Source organism: Chrysochloris asiatica, unplaced genomic scaffold (genome assembly GCF_000296735.1).
Source record: "Chrysochloris asiatica unplaced genomic scaffold, ChrAsi1.0 scaffold00041, whole genome shotgun sequence".
Taxonomy (NCBI): Eukaryota; Metazoa; Chordata; class Mammalia; order Afrosoricida; family Chrysochloridae; genus Chrysochloris; species Chrysochloris asiatica.
In genome coordinates, this window is record NW_006408559.1 from 1,769,233 (window position 1) to 1,785,582 (window position 16,350).

At 44.5% G+C, this 16,350-nt stretch overlaps 1 protein-coding gene across 1 annotated transcript in view; it reads left to right on the forward strand.

Annotated features, from left to right (window-relative positions):
* Nucleotides 1-3,431: 3,431 nt before the first annotated feature.
* AHCYL2 (adenosylhomocysteinase-like 2) overlaps nt 3,432-16,350 on the forward strand; it is a 191,217-nt gene continuing 178,298 nt past the window's right edge. Inside the window, exon 1 of the mRNA XM_006861125.1 lies at nt 3,432-3,796. Within this exon, the coding sequence (XP_006861187.1) occupies nt 3,434-3,796 (363 nt within the window). The 5' untranslated portion in view covers nt 3,432-3,433. The remainder of the gene's footprint in view (nt 3,797-16,350) is intronic.

A 16,350-nucleotide genomic window follows, 5' to 3' on the forward strand; every position in this document is an offset into this window, starting at 1 on the left:
TGGTAATCACTGAGATGAAAGGAAGTGGATAATTTGTTGAATGGAAAGCTGATGATCTTGTCTGTAAACCTTCACTCAATTCACAATAAAAATTAAAAAAAAAAAAAAGCATAAGACACACAAACAAAATCCAACTGCAAAAAAAAAAAAAAAAATCCAAGTGCATTAGCTTAAATGATTGTGAAAAAATAAAATGGAAAAACAATAGAGATTAAAAAAAAAAAAGTTAAGATTCAGTATCAGAGACCCAAGTTGTATTTTTTGTTTGTTTTAATTTTGATTGTGTGTCTTTGTAGTTTTGTACCTTGTGACTTTGAAGTAATTGATTAATTGAAAAAAAAAAAGTAAAACTACTCTATGTATCTTATAATTACACCTTTTAAAATAAAAGTATGAGTTTAAAATAAAACAGAAATGTACAAAGAAGAAAGTAAATATTACCCCAAGTCTCCTAACTTAGGGAAGTCACTATTCATATTTTAGTTCATATTCTTCTATGTTGCTATCTGGAATCCCTAGAAGATTTTGTTGTTGTTAAGTGCAGTCCAATTGGATCCAATGCATAGTGACCCTAGTAGGGTTTCCAAGGAGCAGCTGGTGGGTTGGAATCATCAACCTTATGATTAGCAGCCCAGTGCTTCTCCTCAAGCACTACACCAGGACTTGAATCCCTAGATAATGCAAACTAACACACTTGGCTACTATCTGAAAGGTTAGAGGGTAGACTCTATCCAGAGGTGTCTTGGAAGAAAGACCGGGTGATCTTCTGAAAGATCAGCTGTTGAAAATTCTATGGAGGACAGTTGTATTCTGACACAGTGGAATCACAATGAGTTGGAATCAACTCCAAGACCACTTTATTTGGGAGGTGGGGTATGCTGATATCTAATTAAATTCACCTTATAAACTGTCCTGGGATTATGAATGTTAGACTTATGTATGGCCCTAAATTACAAACTGATTATATAAGAAATTTGAAGTACAACAAAGGTGCTTTGTGATGAACATCAAAACATTCTTTCTGTATTATTATGTTAAATATATATCTTGAAGGATTCTCAGTGTGGTGCTGTAGAATCAGCACTAGACTTTGAACCACAAAGTCAGCAGTTGGCTCCTCAGAAACCCTACTCAAGGTTGCTCTGAGTAGAAAACCCACATGATGGCATTTAACAACACTATATATCCGGAAGAATTTCTTTACAGTGTTTTATACATAAAAGGTGCACTATATATATGTGGTAAGGAGCTCTGGTAGGGTAGTGGTTACAAATCGGGCTGCTAACCTCAAAGTCCGCAGTTTGAAACTACCAGCTGTTCCGCGGGGGAAAGATGAGGCTTTCTGCTCCCGTAAAGATTTGCAGCCTCGGAAACCCTGTGCAGGGTCACTATGAGTCGGAACCGACTCCACGGTACTTAACAACAACATATATGTGGTAAGGAGCTCTGGTAGCTTAGTGGTTATTAATCGGGCTGCTAACCTCAAAGTCAGCAGTTCGAAACTGCCAGGGGTTCCGCGGGAGAAAGATGAGGCTTTCTGCTCCCATAAAGATTTACAGCCTCGGAAACCCTGTACAGGATCGCTATGGGTCGGAATGGACTCGACAGGACTTAACAACAACAACATGTATGTGGTGCCATAGGATAATGCATTGGACCGCAAGGTTGAACTGGAAGTTTGAACTGCAAGGTCGGCAGTTCAAACTCATCAGCCCTACTAGGAAACTCTACACAGGGTTGCTATGAGTCAGAACCGACTCGACAGCACTTAACAACAACAAATGCTATATACAGACATTCGGCTGGCATTAGACACGAACCCAAACTGTACGTAAGTGTTGGGACAAATTCGACTTAAAGACAGGTTTAAGAACAATCATCTGTATTTCTCTAGCAACGTTGTTGTTGTTAAGTGCCGTCGAGTCGGTTCCGACCCATAGCGACCCTCTAGAGGGTTTCCAAGGAGCGACAGGTGAGCTTGAACCGCCAACCTTGCAGTTCAAACTGACTTTGCAGTCTAGCGCATTAACCCACAGCGCCACACCAGGACTCTAGTAAAGTTAATGGGTTAAAAAAAAAAAGATTTGTCCTCTTTTAAAGCAACTCATAGGGTCGCTATGGGTCGGAAGCGACTCGATGGCACTTAACAACAACAACAACAAAGCAACTCATAATTGTCAGCCTTTAAACTCCAAACTAGAGATATCAAACTTCTTTTAGAACTGATTTTAGCTCCCAAAGCTAGAATGTGACAGAAACCATAAAAGCAGTCGTTGTTAAGTGCCGTGGAGTCGATTCCGACTCATTGTGATGTTGCGTAGGGTTTCTTAGGCTTTACATCTTTCGGGGAGCAGAAAGTCTCATCTTTTTCTGCGGAGCGGCTGGCGTGCTCGAACCTGGGACCTTCTGGTTCGCAGTCCAGTGCTTATCTTCTGGAGCCACCGCTCTCCCGTCAAAGCAGTTAAGGTCCCGTTTTATTCTTTCTAAAAACTGAGCCATTGTACTTCGTAAAGGTGTTAACCCACTGCCATCAAGTCGATTTCGATTCAGCGACCCTATAGGACAGAATGGAACTGCGCCGTAGAATTTCTGAGACTAAAATTTCCCGGGAGCAGTCTCAGGAGCTTCTTCCTCGGAGTGTCTGGTGAGCCTGAACTACCGATCTTGAGGTTAGCACTGTGCCACCAGGTTTCCTTCGTAAAAGTGTTCTTGTTGTTAAGTGCCGTCAAGTCAGTTCCGACTCATAGCGACCCTGTATTGGGTTAGGGTCTTGATTTCACCGCGGCAGAAAAAGCAAGCCACTTCAAGTCACAGGCTTCATGAGACGCTACCGCTTTTCCTTTAAAAGCCTGCGCACGTGACTGCAGACGTTCACACACGGAAGAAATTCTTATTGTCAGGGTCCGAGTCATCCTCCCCCACCTTCCCATCCATCCATCCATACGGTCTCTAGCATTTCCTCCCCGGAAGTTGCAGCTCCTCTGAAGACTTTCTCTTCCTCACACCCCCTCCTTCAGGTCACCTAGCCTCTTTCCTTTCCGTTAGTCCCCTTCCCCAGAGCTGCCTTTCGCTACAGAATCCTAGCCTACTTTCCGGAGAAAGGGCCCAAAGGGACTACAACTCCCAGGGGGCATCGCCCCCTCAGTGGCGCGCGGTGCAGGTCGGGGGCTGCAGTTCTAAGGTCTTTTCGGCGCGTGGTGCCCGGAGCAAGCGCACTACAGGTTCCGTGGCCCCTCGCGCGCAGGCCGGGCCTGGCGAGGGAGAGGCGGGGTAGGGCGGGCCAGGCCGGGGCAGGCAGGCGGGCGGGAGGAGGAAGGAGGTGGGAGCGGAGGCGATGGAGGGGAGGAGTGGGGGAATGGGGGAGGGAAGGGAGGCAGGAGGCGGGGCCGAGCCGGAGCAGGAGCCCGAGGCGGCGGTTGCAGCGGAGGCGGTGATGTCGGTGCAGGTTGTGTCAGCAGCGGCTGCCGCCAAGGTGCCCGAAGTGGAGCTGAAGGACCTGAGCCCCTCCGAGGCGGAGCCGCAACTAGGACTGAGCACCGCGACTGTGGGCGCCATGTCTCCCCCGGCAGGCGGCGGGGACCCTGAGGCTCCAGCTCCGGCCGCAGAGCGGCCCCCGGCCCCCGGCCCGGGCTCGGGGCCCGCCGCCGCGCTCAGCCCTGCTGCCGGGAAGGTGCCCCAGGCGTCGGCCATGAAGCGGAGCGACCCGCATCACCAGCATCAGCGACACCGCGACGGAGGCGAGGCCTTGGTCAGCCCCGACGGCACGGTCACCGAGGCGCCGCGCACAGTCAAGAAGGTATTAGGGTCGGGCTGTCTCATGGAGAGGCAAGTGGGGTGGGACCGCAGATACTCGCACGGCGCCCTCCGCGCCTCTCGGCTGGTCCCAGGAGCAGAGACCCCCTTTCCCCCTGATTTCCCCCCCCTTTCCTAGCGATACCCCAGCAGGCCCCAGTACTGGGCAGCGGCCGCCCTTCGCGAAGATAACATGGAGGTAGCGCTTTCCTCTGCTCCTTGGAATAGGCAGGAGAGGCGAGGCATCCATGCGAAGCCCCCACCCCTGCATCCCAACACACTCTGTGTCATGTTCCAGACTCCAGGGAAGAGACCCCCATGGTGTAGGAAAACCTTACCGCTCAAGAGCTCACCCAACAAGGGTGGACAGAGATTTTCTACTTTGAGAACGAGTAAGCTCTAAGTCCTTTGCATTGCAATCCTGAGCGGTCTGGTTGCTGGAGGGATGAGTTCAGGCGGTGACTTTCTACCTAGCTGTGGCTGATCGCTTCCAACGAGCGGTTCTAAGGCTGCGCCCTTCATCTCAGGAGACTGCAATATCTTTACTTCTTCTGTGAAAATAGAGAGCTGATGGAGCGATTCTCTTCACTCCTTTTTCTTCGGAGGTTTCCCATCTCTGCTCAGGATCATTAGACTGGATGTGGAGAGAAGGATCATGTTGTTTTGTTTTGTTTTTACGGTCTGAAAGTGTTAGGAAGAAATACTTCTCCTTTTGAGAAAAAGTGATCACCGTGGGGCTTTCTCTCTTAACTGTTAGCTTCTTTCAGAAATAAGTTTGAAGAAACAGTAGCCTTAGACAATCAAGGAGTAAGTGTGCCTAGTGGCTATCCCTGTGTGTGTGGTAAAGCTGAATCAGTACAGGATAACAAAAAGGCAAATCTTCGAAAAGACTGAGTTGATGTGACTCATACAAAAAGGGATCATGTATCTTGTTTCACAGGTACACTATGAACACGGTGATTCCTTGGTTTTCTTTTTGATTATTTTGAATGATATTTCATTGCTTTATCTGAGTAGCATTAAAATGATGTGAAGTCTGAATTGGCTTCTCAGCTAAATTGGAACCAGCGGGTCCAGGTAACCTTTTTGTAATAGTCTCATGGTTAAAGTTTATACAAAGAAAATTGACCTTTTCTCTCTAACCACCCAAATATAGGTGGTAAACAAACTTTGGCAAGACCCGGGGAATTTGTTTAATGATGGTTTAGGACAGTGTCCTTGTCATTTATATGATGAAACTCCTGGAGGAATTAAAGGCAAATAGAGACAGCTTGGATACCCATGGTTATACCTGTTGTTCCTAGACACAAGTCTGGAAATCATAATTCTATTTTGGACAAGTTGAGTTGCTTTATGCCTTTGATCAAATCTTTTTCATGTGATTAAGACTTCACAGCAGCTAGCAAGACAAAACAGGTGTGTGTGTAAAATCTATAATTTGATTAGATCTCTTGAAGGTAAATCATGCTCTGTAAGACCATGGGGTTTACAGTCAGGCAGACCTAGGTTTGAATCCTAGTTCTACTTACTAGCTTTTGGGTGATTTCCAAATTCTCTTGATCAGTTTCCTCTCCTATAAACTGAAAATACTAACACTGGTGACGATTAGACACATTTGTAAAGCGTTGAACTGAACACATGTATGTATAAGAAAAGATAGCCATTATGATGAAGAATTTATTTTCTTTTATGCCTCCCATCATGGTTTGGACTTCTGGTGTGGCGCTGTAGGATCAGCACTGGACTGAGAACCACAAGGTCAGCAGTTCAAACCCACCAGTTGCTTCTTGTAAACCCTATACAGGATTGCTATGGGTCGGAACCAACTCAATGGCACTTAAAAAACATGGTTTAAATACATATCACTGTAACATCTCTGCAAGGCACACAGTCCAATTGATTCTATATTAAAAGTTAAAAAAAAAAAAATCACAGATTAGCATACCAGAGGGAACATGGTAAGTCTAGAATCAGCACTGAACTGCAAACCTACAAGGTCAGTGGTTCGAGCCCACCAGCCGCCCTGGGTGTGAAAGATGATGGTTTCTGCTCCTGCAAAAGATTTACAGCTTTGGAAACCCTATACACAGTTGCTATGAGGCAGAACCGATGGAATGGCACTTAACAACACCAAGCATACCAGAATGTATTTTTCTCAAATCTAAATCTGTTTTGGGGCCATTTTTTCTGTAGCTGACCCACCTTTTTCTTTTCTCCATAAAAATGTAGGTGGATTCCATGATTTTAGACTTACTCAGCAGCCTCAAGGCTGTGGAAGACAGGGCTGAGCTTGCCTTGTTATGTTAATTGCACCAAAAAGCAACTATCCTGCAGAAAGTGAAGCTACTGAGAAACTTTAGGCAAGATTATAGCTGTATGACACAATTAAGGGCATTGTAAGAATTGCTTTTTGGTGGCATAGAATCTTTTCCTTTTTAAATTTTAAATTGGTTAATTGGAAATAAGTACATGATGTGCATGTCTTTCCCCAAGTTTAAAGTTATCTCACCAATGGATGGCGATGTGACATTTTGATTTGGTGACCCTTTCTTGAGTCTCAGATTATCTATTAAGATAATTATCTGTGAGTCCCTTCTGCTTTGATTAGAGAATAGGGAGGAACTGGCCTATCGGGTCTGGAAATAGCTGCCTTTGGCTATGTGACCGACAGTGGCTGTTGATTTCATTTTGTCACTGTCACATACCCAGACCCACTGCCATTGAGTCAATAATGATTCTTAGTGACCCTGTGTAGAGTTTCCAGGACTGTGTCTTTACTTTGGAGTCCTGGTGTGGTGCTGTAGGATAAGCACTGGACTGCATTGTGGGTTTGAACCATGAGGTCAGTGGTTCAAATTCACCAGCTGCTCTTTGGAAACCCTGTACAGGGTTGCTGTGAGCCAGAGCTAACTGGACGGCACTTAACAACAATAATCTTTGTTAGCAGAAAGCCTCATCTTTCTCCTTCAGAGTGGCTGATGGGTTTAAACAGCTAATCTTGCTTATCCTATAGTGCCACCAGGACCCCTGAACTATCATGTACAGACTGTTTTAGGTCACATTTCCATTGATGTCTCTGTGTTCCTTTTCTTAGTTCTCTTAACTTTGCTTCATCACAGCAAGAGAAGCACTTTACAAGAGCTGGAATTCCCAAGTACAGCAGTTAAGAATGAACATGAAGCATGGAGATTAATCTGTCATAGCTCCTCTGGGTGCTGACGACCTCTGTCTCATAACTTGGGGGGGTGCCTTGGGGGGCAGATCTTGTCACTGTGACTGCAATACATTTGTATATAATGTCTGTCTTCATAAACTCACACTAAGTGAACGCAGCAAACCAAGAATCTTGGTAAGAAGTGGCTTGTGAAACGGGAGGACAAGTTAGTTCCACTCCTGAAAGCAGTGGCAGTAGTCCCGAGGCTGCCCTCTCTGTATTCCTGAAGATAGCACATCAGGGAAAGCAAGGCAGGAGGGGATAGACTACCGGAAAGGTGCCTGCCATGTCCTGATGATTAAGTTGTGAGCCCAAGAATCTCCACGGCTTTGTGCTGACATCGGTATCAGGAATGACCGTGTTCAACCTGCCTCTGTGTCTTTTGGCTGAGTTTCTCCCTGGCTTTGTTGCTCTCAGGAGAGAATGGGTTGAGCCGTGTTAGTACTTTCTTGCCATGAATTCTTTAAGCTCTTGATTTGGGTAATTATAGATTACTGAAATGTCATGACTCAGATGAAATATGGGCGCAGTGGGACTCCTTTGGAATCCTGGTGTGGTGCTGCAGGTTAATGCGCTGTATCGAAAGGTCAGTTTGAACCACAAGGTCGGTGGTTCAAACCCACCAGCTGCTCCTCGGAAACCCTATATAGGGTCACTATGGGTCGGAACCCACTTGACGGTTCTTAACAACAACAATAACAGGACTCTCTTTGTGGGTTAGTAAAGGATAGCCTTGCACAGTGCTCACCACCGTGGCTCTATAGAATAAGTGTTGTTGTTGTTGAGTGTTGTTGAGTTAGTTCCGACCCATAGGGACCCTGTATAGGGTTTCCAAGGAGCGGCTGGTGAGCTTGAACCACTGACCTTGTGGTTCAAACTGACCTTTCAGTCCAATGCATTAACCCACAGCACCACACCAGCACTACAGGATAAGCACTGGAGTGCAAACCACAAGGTTGGTGGTACGAGCCCACCAACTGCTCTTCGGGAGAACGATGAGGCTTTCTGTTCCCACAAGATTTATAGCCTCAAACGGGGTCTCAATGAGTCTAAACAACAACAGTTCTTATCAATCACCAGCCTCTTATGTCCTGACAGTTACTACAGAGATAGCTCCTGAATGCTGGCAGCACAGTAACATGCAGATGGCATGGTTTCCCCTTTACAGGTGAGGAAGTGAGGTCCTGGCGATACAGCAGACAATGGTCTGTCCGTTGCACTCTGCCATCCTGATGCTAGCTTCTCAGATGCTGGGTTCTGGCCTCATCCCAGGGACTTAGCATCCACAATGAAAGCTAAGTCGAGTCTCACTGGCTAAGGCTTACTTAGGTCATTCATTGCACTCTCAAAGTAAGGATCTGAGTCGGCTTTTAGGAAGAGGATGGAAAAAAGAAATTGTCCACATGTAGAACCGCAAATGATTCTGAAATCAGAAGAGGAAAAGAAGCTGTATGGAGTTTCATCAGTGGTGCTGCTCCGCGTTAGTTACTTACTGGTAAGCAAAGAAATGTATCCTGGTTTTTGAAGTTGTAATTGAACCTGAGGAATATAGTTCCCCTTCCTGCCCAGCTAACAATTTTTCCCAGTTCCTTAAATCTCCCTTCTCTGTGAATCAGTCTCTAATCAAACCTTTTGAAAATTAGAAAGGGAAACATAGTACACTCATGCTGTGTGTAGCAGACACTGTACTTAGAGCTTTGCTTACATTGTTTTATTTAATCCTTTTAAGAATCCTCAGAGATAGAGAGTAGTGTCTTTGCTTTATTGATGAGGAAACTGAGGGTTGGAGAAGATAAGGAATTTGGCTCAAGGTTACAGTGATGTGTTAGAGCTCACAGAACCCTAATCTGTTTTGGCTTCAAAGCCCAAATGCTAGGTTGCTTTTCAAGTGAAGTCTTCCTCTATTCAAAGTTCAGGATTGAGCCCTTTAAATCTCAGTTACATTGTATATTTTTTGAAGATGGTTTTGTTATTGCGCTAGCAGAAACCACAGGGAGTTGGGTTGGTTTTACATAGCTTTGCCATACATTCATGTGAGCATTTATGAAGTTTCTGAGAAAACAGCCCTTATTTTGAGTAAGTATCATTTGTGAATTCTAGTCTCCTTGAATTTGGGAAAGCACTAGGTAATTAAGAGCTGTTTAAGAGCAGGGTTGAAGTTGCAGTCATGAGGAAACTGGTTAGGGCCTTACCCACTGCCAGTGTAGAGAGCTTCCTAGGCTGTGGATTTTTACAGGCACAGACAGCCTCATCTTTGCCTACAAACTCACTGGTGGGGTTCACTGTTGAGCTTGCTGTTAGTTGTTGTTGTTAAGTGCCGTGGAGTTGGTTCCCACTCATAGTGACCCTGCACGGGGTTTCCGAGGTTATAAGTCTTTATGGGAGCAGAATGCCTCGTCTTTCTCCTGAGGAGCCCCTCTGGTGCTTTCGAACTGCTGACCTTGAGGTTGGCAGCCCAACTTATAACCACTACGCTACCAGAGCTGTGTTTATCCTACAGCACCACCAGGCTTCCTTGTTTGTTGTTGTTAAGTGCCGTCTAGTCAGTTCTGACTCATAACCACCTTTATAGAGTTCCCAAGGAACAGCTGGTAGGTTTGAACTGCCGACCTTTCCGTTAGCAGTCCAGTGCTTATTCTACAGCGCCACATCAGGACTCTTTAGTGGTTGGCTAATGAAAGAAATGGATAGTTTTTGAGAAAGGAAAATCTCTTACCCCCGCCAATGGAAGAAAAAAGAGAGATTTGGAATCTTTTTCCAGATCCTGTGTCAAGTTGAGTTTATAAAGAATATGCAGTTTGTTTCTTGGTATAGTTCTTTTTAAAATTATTGTTAAGTGCCATTGAGTCACTTCTGACTGACGGTGACCCTGTATAAGGTTTTCAAGGAATGGTTGGTTGGTGGGTTTGAATCCCAGACCTTGCGGTTAGCAGTCCTCTCCTTACCTGGAGCGGACTGATGGGGAGGAGATTCATCTGCCATCATGCGTAGGTGATCTGAAGTTTTGTTCACCTAGTAAGAGAATTCTTGTAGTAAATGTGACCAAGTTTCTGTGGATTTTGTAGCCGCATGGTCTGAGCTTTGGTGAGAACAGGAGAAAGCTGCAGTGGATTGCCAATATCTGCCACAGCATTTCCTAAGTCTAAAATGGCTTGGATTAAATGAAATAAGTTAGGACATGTGATATGTGTGGTTTTCAGTCCCCCTCCTCTCCTACATGCAGGTAGTGCTATGGGATAAGCTCTGGACTGCTGACTACAAGGTTAGCAGTTTGAATCCAGCAGCCATTCAGAGGGAGAATGACAAGGCTGTCTGCTCCATGTAAGGACCAACTCGACAGCACCGAACAACACACAACGCTTCCAGCTGTCTTGCCCCAGAATCCAGTGAGCCGTTTTCCCTCCTGCATGCACAGCTGGTGATTTCCTATTCTTTTTTCTTCTTCTTTAGTGTCAGTCATAGAAATACATCCGTTTGGGGCACCCAGTTCTTTACTCAAAACCTGTGTTAAGGGAAGGTACAGAGGTTCTGAAACAGCTAGCTGAGTTTCTCTATCAGGCTTTCCCTTAAAGTTTTTCAAAAATTGCATGTTCAGTAACCAGAGTCTAGAACTGATTTCATCCTCTCTACAGATTATGTTGTACGTGCTCTAACAGGGGCCCTATTAGTCTCTTTAAAAGACATGTTGCCTTAATGACCCTCCTGATGATTACTATGTACTATGTGGTGCTGTAGGATAAGCACTGGATTGCTAATCACAGGCAGTTATTGGGAGTTCAGACCACCAGGCACTCCTTAGAAACTATCCAGGGCTGCTATGAGTAGACAGCATTTAACAACAGACATCTTTCAGAAAGGAAGGAGTCTCAGTGATCCAGTGCTTAAGCACAGAGCTGCTAACCGAAAGGTCAGCTATTGGAATCCATTAGCCATTCTGCAGGAGAAAGATATGCAGCCTGCTTCTGTGAAAGCTACAAGGTGATTCTATTCTGTTCTACAGGGTCACTATGAGTCAGAGTTGACCGGATGGCAGTGGGTTTAATTACCTTTCTATCTTACTTAATCCTCACAACAATTTTATTGGGTAGGTATTATCAGATGAGGCAATATAGGCTTAGAGAGTGATTAACTTGCCCAAGAGTTTGCTAACTTGTGATGCCGTTGGGATTAGTGAGATGGAACCCTGCCCGTAGCAGCAGTGGGAAGCTTAGCCACACTGACAACCTCCTCCTTCCCTGGGCAAACTCCCATGCGAAATAGGTTTACACTGCTGCCCACAGACTACTGCCGTCAAAACTACTTCAGACCTCTTCCAAGGGCAGGCCTAAACCACCACGCCTCACATCCCTTTTTACCTTTGTCACATTGTGACTGCCAGCCGTCCATGCAGGGTCTTCCACACAGTCATTCCTGACCACTCTTTTCATTCCCTCAGCTGAGGCAGGACCCCCAAGCCTTTCCACTGTGTTCTCCACAACTTCCACAGCGAATCTCCTGGCAGCATCGGCTTCTAGCAGCAAAGTCAAGTGAAGGGCTAACAGTGACCGTGCTGGTTTGCAGAATGATAATGGTGAAGCCCAAGCTGCAGCATCTCTTGCTAGGCATTAGCAGCCACCACCTCTTGGCCAGGCCCAAACTGGGTATAATTTTGGGTGGTGTTTTTAGCTGGTAGCTCTGAAGTGGGTTCTCTACTCTGAGCTACTTCACATCCTTTCTTTTCTTTTCCTGCTGAATTCAGCCAGAGTTGATGTTTGTTGCCTGTAGCACTGAATGTGGCACACTGGATGACTACTGAGCAGTCAGAGCTAGGAAGGATCAGAAAATCAGGCCGCGGCCCGTCGATGTCACTGTTAGATTCATAATCATCATCACTCTTAGATGTGTAATCAGCATTGCCTGGCAATGAGACACATTTCTCTAGTGGTTCACTTCCCACTCATTGCAAATGACTATTTTATGCCCTCTCTTTTTCGAGTTCTCATCTGTTCTTACTCATTTTTTTTTGGTTTTGCTTTTAGCAGTGACATGTCTTCATTGTGGAAACAGAAGCCACCAAATGGGAATTCCTTTATCTTTGTACCTCTACAAACCTGCCTGCATCTGGACTCATCTCTTCTCCTTCCTTCCTGTTATCATAGAAGAGTTCTTTCTGCTTTTAAAGGACAGTCTCTCCAGACATGCTTTTATCACAGGCTCTCCGGCCTTCCAAAAGAACTCGTGGGTTGGCTCTCTTCTACTAGTTCCATTCCCTCAGGGTTCAAATTCCTCTGCCGTCTCCCCTGGCTCTGACCCCCGTTATCTTCTTTCTGCTACAGTCCTATTTTGTGACTCCCTTTCACAGCCAAGTTTCTTAAAAGTTTACTGTACGTGCTATGTATACATTTTTTCATCCCATGAACTCTTAACCCACTCCTACACTAATACTGGACTCCTGATGTGGCACTGTGGGGTAATGTGCTGGACCACAAGGTGGTTTGAACTGCAAGGTGGGTGGTTTCAAATTCACTCCTTGGAAACCCTGTGTAGGGTCACTGTGAGTCTGAACCAACTCAATAGCACTTAGTAACAACAACATAACAGCAACTCAGATATTCTCTCTCCTCAAAATCAAACTCACTTGCTAAGCTGTTAATGTCAGTCAGATTGTGAAACATGGTGGACGGTTTTCAGTCCTCCTTTTATTAGATCTCTTGGCAGCTTTTGACATGGACTTCTCTACTCAATACTTTCTCCCCTTGTGTTCTGTAACTCTTTAGTAGCTCTCCTCTGGCTGATTCTTGCCTTTGATAACTCTTCATTAGCTCCTCTTCTCAGTCTTCCTTATTGACTCGTTTTTGGTCCGAGCCCTCTGCTTTTTTCACCATAAGCCATCTTCACTATTCCTATGCCTGTAAATATCATAGACATGCCAAGAATTAAACATTTCTCTAGTTAAGAGCTCTCTTCTGAATGGCAATCTATGTATGTACTGCCTGCTTACAGTTGGATTTCAAAACTAACATGTCTAAAGCTGACTTTAAAAATCTCCTGTTTAATCCCCTAAACCTGTCTGGTTTTCCTTTTAGTAGTTAAATGGTACTTCGTTATTTTTTAGTTTTCAAAAAAATCATTGTTACATATACAAGAGCATATGAATATGTTCTTACAAAATAATTCAATCTAATTAAGCAGAAGCCCTTTCTTGAACCTCAGCCAAGCTCGTTCTCCTTCCCAGAGACTCTCTGCCATCAAGTTACTGCTCTAGACTTTTCTTCTCAAAAGTTGAAAAATGATACATCGAGAAATTGGTAGTTTTGTAGTATCTAATATACTTAATGGAATTCTGGTGTGGCACTGTCGGACAAGCATTGGACTGCTAACCACAAGGTTGGCAGTTCAAACCCATCAGCCACTCCTTGGAAACCCTAAAAAGCTCACTATCAGTCAGGACTGGCTTGGCGGCACTCAACAACAACAATATACTTAATACATAACTTCAAGTTGCCTTAAAAAATTAAGTACTGTTTTACACATTGACTACCTACCAGATAACCTTTTCACCACCCCTTCACCAATACTGAATAGTTTTCATCTTTATAGGAGGAACTATTTTACTGTTGTTTTATTTGCATTTCCCTGCTTGTAATGATGGTGATCATGTAGCTATTAGAAATTTTTTCCCCTGGAAATTGCCTGCTTGTGTTTATTCAGTCTACAAACATTTATTGAGTGACTACTATGTGTCAGCTGCTGGATATATTTATTGTTAAGTGCTGTTGAGTCAGTTTTGACTCACTATAGTGACCCTGTATAGGGTTTCTGAGGACCGGCTGGTGAGCTTGAACCCCTGACCTTGTATTCCAGTGTATTAACCCACAGCTCCACACCAGGACTCCACTGGGTATATGTTGTTGTCAAGTGCTGTCAAGTCGATTCCGACCCATAGCGACCCTGTATAGGGTTTCCAAGGAGCAGCTGGTGAGCTTGAACCGCCGACCTTGCAGTTCAAACAGCTTTGCAGTCTGGCGCATTAACCCACAGCGCCACACCAGGACTCCACTGGGTATATAGCAGTGAACAAAAGAGGAAAATCTACCCTCCTATTGGATTGTCTTTTTCTTGTTGTTTTGTAGGAATTCTTCATATGTTCTGGATATTAATTGTTTGTGTATAGGGTTTTTTAGGAGTACTGGTGGCATAGTGGATTATGTGTTGGGCTGCTAACCGCAAGGTCATCAGTTTGAATCTACCAGCCACTCCACAGGAGAAAGATGAGGGTTTCTGTTCCCGTAAAGATTTACAACCTCAGAAACACTGTTGGAACCGACTCCAAGTCACTCAACAGCAGCAACAGTGTAATCGGATTTAGTTGTGTTGACCCTTCTTGTGTCTTAGAATGTCCTTTCCTACTCTGTGTTTGCAAATTTGTGTTTTCTATATGTAAGGAACTCTGGAACATAGTGGTTAGGAATCGGGCTGCTAATTTCACTATCAGCAGTTCAAAACTACTAGTAGTTCCACAAGAGAAAGATGAGACTTTCTGCTCCCATAAAGATTCACGTCTCGGAAACCCTATACAGGGTCGCTATGAGTCGGAACCTACTCCACGGCACATCCCCCCCACACCATATGTAATATGTAAATACGGTATATTTTCTCCAGTTCTTTTTATGGTGTGTTTATTGTATTTTGGTCCCAAATTCATCTGGAATTTTCACTTGTTCCCAAGTAAAATGTAATAGTTTACTTTTACTGGTCTATGATTTTTCCTTTCTCTAACCTGTATTTACCTTTTTAACTTTTAATTGGACATATAGCATTAATTTGGAAAATACTTTTTGATTAAGGACTGTTTATTTAGCTTAAGAATGACACTAAAAAGGAGTATTCTGGTACCATTAACTATGATAAGTTATGTCATAGAAGTCCTTGACATTTGGCATATTAAACTTTCAGTTTAGTGGCTATCGATTAGTTTATGTTTTGATAGAAATTGAATTCTCAGTGGCCTCTCAAATGCCGATCTTAATGCAACCAGGACCAATCTACAGAGGAATTTAACTTGTGTGGTTATTCTAAGCTGGAGAAATGTAATACGGTCTGATAGCTTTCAAAGATGAAAGCTCACCTTTTCAGGCATTGCCAGGTATTGAGTATGTGTGAAGAGGATGCAGGGAGAACCATTTTTGCTTCAGTTTGGTAGTGGTGAGCCATCTGCCTCTCAAAGTTGGCATCACCTGCTCCAGATTAAAGAAGGACTTCATTACCTGACAGTAAGGGTCTTCTTTAATAAAGAATAATGCAGGACTGAGTCTACTCTTCTGTCAGTCTATGCTTTGGGTGACAGAAGTGGAATATGAAGTTTTTACTAGCTGGACTGCTAACCTCAGAACCCACCAGCTGCTCCTCAGGAACCCTATGCAGTGTCACTATGAGTCAGAACCGACTCGATGGCACTTAGCAACAAGAGTTGTTTCTATAAAGGAGAAAAGATGACTGGTCTAATCCTATTTGTTGTTGTTGGGTATGCTGTTGTTAATTGCTGTGGAGTCTGTTCCAGCTCCTAGCGACCAGGTATTAGGGTTTCTCAAGAGTGGTTAGTAGGTTTGAGCTGCTGACCTTGTGGTGGACAGTCTAGTGATTATCCTAGAGTCCACACCAGGATTCCATTGTAGCTGAGACTGCACTATATTACAGAAATAGAGATGCAGCTTGACTGCCTCTGGAGTCTTGTGCGATGATTTCCCCTAATGCATTGTGAGCCGCTTTGGTGCAAAAGCACTTACTTGTTCTGTGCCAAACACTGCTAAGTGCTTGATTACAAAATCCAGAAGATTCTATTTTTGCTTTTGAGGGGAGAGGGCAGGGAATTGTTGCTGTTGTTGTTAAGTGGTGTCAAGTCCGTTCTGACTTATAACAGCCCTGTTTCCAAGGAGTGGCTAGTGAGTTTGAACTGCCGACTTTGCAGTTCAAACCAACCTTGTACACCAAGACTCCATGGGTATGTTTATATACCCATGTAAATAAGCAAGAATTACTACCCAAGGTCGATTGTTGTTGTTGTTAGATGCCATCGAGTCGGTACCAACTCATAAGCGACCCTATGCACAGCAGAACGAAATAGTGTCCCATCCTGGGCCAACCTCACTATTGTTGCTGCTGCCTGGCCAATCCATCTCACTGGGGGGGTCTTCCTCTTTTTCTCTGACCCTCCACCCTACCAAACATGATATCTTTCTCCAGCAACTGGTCCCTCCTGACAATATGTCCTAAGTATGAGAGACGAAGTTTGGCCATCCTGGCCCCCAGGGAGCACTCTGGCTGCACTTCTTCCAACACGGATCTGTTTGTTCTTTTGGCAGTCC